Source organism: Tachysurus fulvidraco, chromosome 20, assembly GCF_022655615.1.
Source record: "Tachysurus fulvidraco isolate hzauxx_2018 chromosome 20, HZAU_PFXX_2.0, whole genome shotgun sequence".
NCBI classification, from domain to species: Eukaryota; Metazoa; Chordata; class Actinopteri; order Siluriformes; family Bagridae; genus Tachysurus; species Tachysurus fulvidraco.
This window is the reverse complement of record NC_062537.1, coordinates 13641141-13643828: the sequence shown is the minus strand read 5'-3', so window position 1 is coordinate 13643828 and position 2688 is coordinate 13641141. Positions and strand designations below refer to the sequence as shown.

The window sequence follows — 2688 nt, the reverse complement described above, 5'->3', positions numbered from 1 at the left end:
CAACAACAACAGCCACAACAACAACAGCCACAACAACAACAGCCACAACAACAACAGCCACAACAACAACAGCCACAACGACAGCCACAACAACAACAGCCACAACAACAACAGCCACAACAACAGTTTTTAGTGTATTTCTTAGCTGAGAGCTAGGAACAGATTACAAACTTTTAATTAACAGACACATCACCTATTAATGAAAACTTCCATGATGCAATACAAAATACCGAGAAAAAGAAAACGCCAATAAAAAAAAACTCTCTCGATGCAGCCATTTTCCCGTTCGAATGCTTCTTCGTCTTCGTCCACTTTTTTTTTCTTCTTCTTCTCCTTCTTTTGGTTTTAATGGCTGTTGGCAAACCAGCTTAATGTGCATTACCGCCACCTACTGGACTGAAGTGTGAACAGAAACTTGGCAGCTTATAAAAGATAAAAATTGGAGAACTAAATTCTCTCATTTAACTAACTCTCGGATATTTTTTTAGAAGCTTGCACACTTTTTCATACGTTGTCAGAATTACATTTACATTTACATTTACAGCATTTGGCAGACCCCCTTATCCAGAGCGACGTACATAAGTGCTTAAATCTCTAGCATCGAATACATTAATGCTGGTTCACTAGGTTACATACTTAAGATACCATGAGTTTAAAACATTTGTTCAAAGTTACAATGAAAAAGTGTCAAAGTTATTTTTTTTGTTTTTTTTTTTAAATGCAAAAGATAAGGAAAGAAGTGCTAGTTGAAGTGTTTCCTGAATAAGTAGGTCTTCAACCGCCGCTTGAAAATAGCCAGTGACTCAGCTGTCCGGACCTCTAGGGGAAGTTCATTCCACCAACTTGGTGCCAGAACAGAGAAGAGTCTTGTAGAATACTTGCCTCTTACCCTGAGAGATGGTCGAACCAGTGTTCCCCACGTTGAGGCTGCGGGGTGCAATGCGAGGAATGATGAGGGCTTTGAGGTAAGAGGGAGCTGGTCCATTTTTGGCTTTGTAGGCCAGCATCAGTGTTTTGAATCGGATGCGTGCAGCTACCAGAAGCCAGTGGAGGGATCGCAGCAGCGGGGTGGTATGCGAGAACTTTGGCAGGTTGAAAACAAGCCGGGCAGCTGCATTTTGGATCATTTGCAGAGGACGGATTGCATTCATAGGTAGACTTGCCAGCAGTGCATTGCAGTAATCCAGTCTAGAAATGAAAAGAGACTGAACAAGTACCTGAGCAGTCTGTGTGGACAAAAATGGCCGAATCCTTCTAATGTTGTAGAGAAGAAACCGACATGAGCGAGTCACATTAGCAACATGAGAGCACAACGATCCGATCTCCCGTTCAGTCACAGATCGGATCGTTGTGCAAGGATATAGCAAGATCATGACCTGGGGATGAATCACCTGGGATGAACAGCAGAATTATTTCCTCTAATGGCATATTGTTTTCCAATTAGCATTTCTAGCTGTTCTTTCTCTCTCATACCTTTTACAATATAATTAAGTCAAGTCAAGTCAAGCCAAGTCAAGAAGCTGAAATGTGAAATGAGACAACGTTTCTCCAGTATCGTGGTGCTACATAAAACAAAGACAGAGCTAAAAGGACTTAGTAAGTTAGTCCTAGCCACATAAAGTGCATCGGTGCAACCTCCTGAAAACGTACGTAAGTGTCTTTATTGTCCAGGTGGGTGAGGGCTAAATGAAGGGCTGTGGCAATGGCATCGTCCGTGTAGCGGTTTGGATGATGCGCGAACTGTAGGGGGTCCAATGAGGGTGGTAACTGGGTCTTAATGTGCCTAATGACTGCCTTCTCAAAGCACTTCATGACGATGGGTGTGAGTGTGACAGGACGATAATCATTGAGGCAGGACACTGTAGACTTCTTTGGGACGGGGACAATGGTGGTTGTCTTGAGGCACTTAGGAACAACACAGCTGCTCAGGGAAATGTTAAAGATGTCAGTGAAGACATCTGCTAGCTGTTCTGCACATTCCCTGAGCACCCTGCCAGGAATGTTGTCTGGTCCAGCCGCCTTCCGTGGGTTAACTCTGCATAGAGTTCTCCTCACGTCGGCCGTGGATAGACAGAGTACCTGATTATTGGGTGGAGGGATGGCCTTGGAAGTGGCTGTGGATTGTCTGGGCATGTGCACGCTTTGCCTCTCTGTTGGCTCGGGACAGTTTGGCCCTTGCAGTTTTTATGGCCACCCTGTACCCTGTTCTGAAAGCTAGGTGTCTAGTCTTCAGCAGCGCACGCACTTTAGCAGTCATTCATGTCCTCTGGTTGGAGCGTGTGGTGAAGGTCTTAGAGACGGTCACGTCATCAATGCACTTTCCGATGTAGCTGGTCACTGATACCGTGTACTCCTCCAAATCGACAGAGTCACTGTTGGTTGCAGCCTCCCTGAAGATGTTCCAGTCCCTAAAGATGTTCCAGTGCACTCAAAGCAGTCCTGAAGAGCAGAGATGGACATAGTTGAAACAGGATGTGTTTAATATGTGTTTCACTATTTGTTGTGCATTACAGCCAGTACAAAGTCCAGTGGGGTGTTTTCTTATTCTCTTTTGTGAAATTTAATTCGGCATGGCCTGTTCTAAAGTGTGTAATTATCATCTCTTCTTTTAGATTACTCCCTGCCTCATACTCATGCCTACATGTGTATGAGACATCAATACTATATAGATGTCATCCCATTTCAATT

The 2688-nt window shown here is 44.0% G+C and overlaps 1 protein-coding gene across 4 annotated transcripts in view; it reads right to left on the bottom strand.

Annotated features, from left to right (window-relative positions):
- The window catches only part of ubxn8 (UBX domain protein 8), an 8559-nt gene extending 8211 nt beyond the window's left edge, over positions 1-348 (bottom strand). For all 4 annotated transcript variants that reach the window (XM_027141061.2, XM_027141063.2, XM_027141062.2 and 1 more), the window contains exon 1: positions 194-348. In XM_027141061.2, coding sequence (XP_026996862.1) covers positions 194-278 — 85 coding nt within the window. In that variant the 5' untranslated portion in view covers positions 279-348. The remainder of the gene's footprint in view (positions 1-193) is intronic.
- Between the last annotated feature and the right edge of the window lie 2340 nt (positions 349-2688).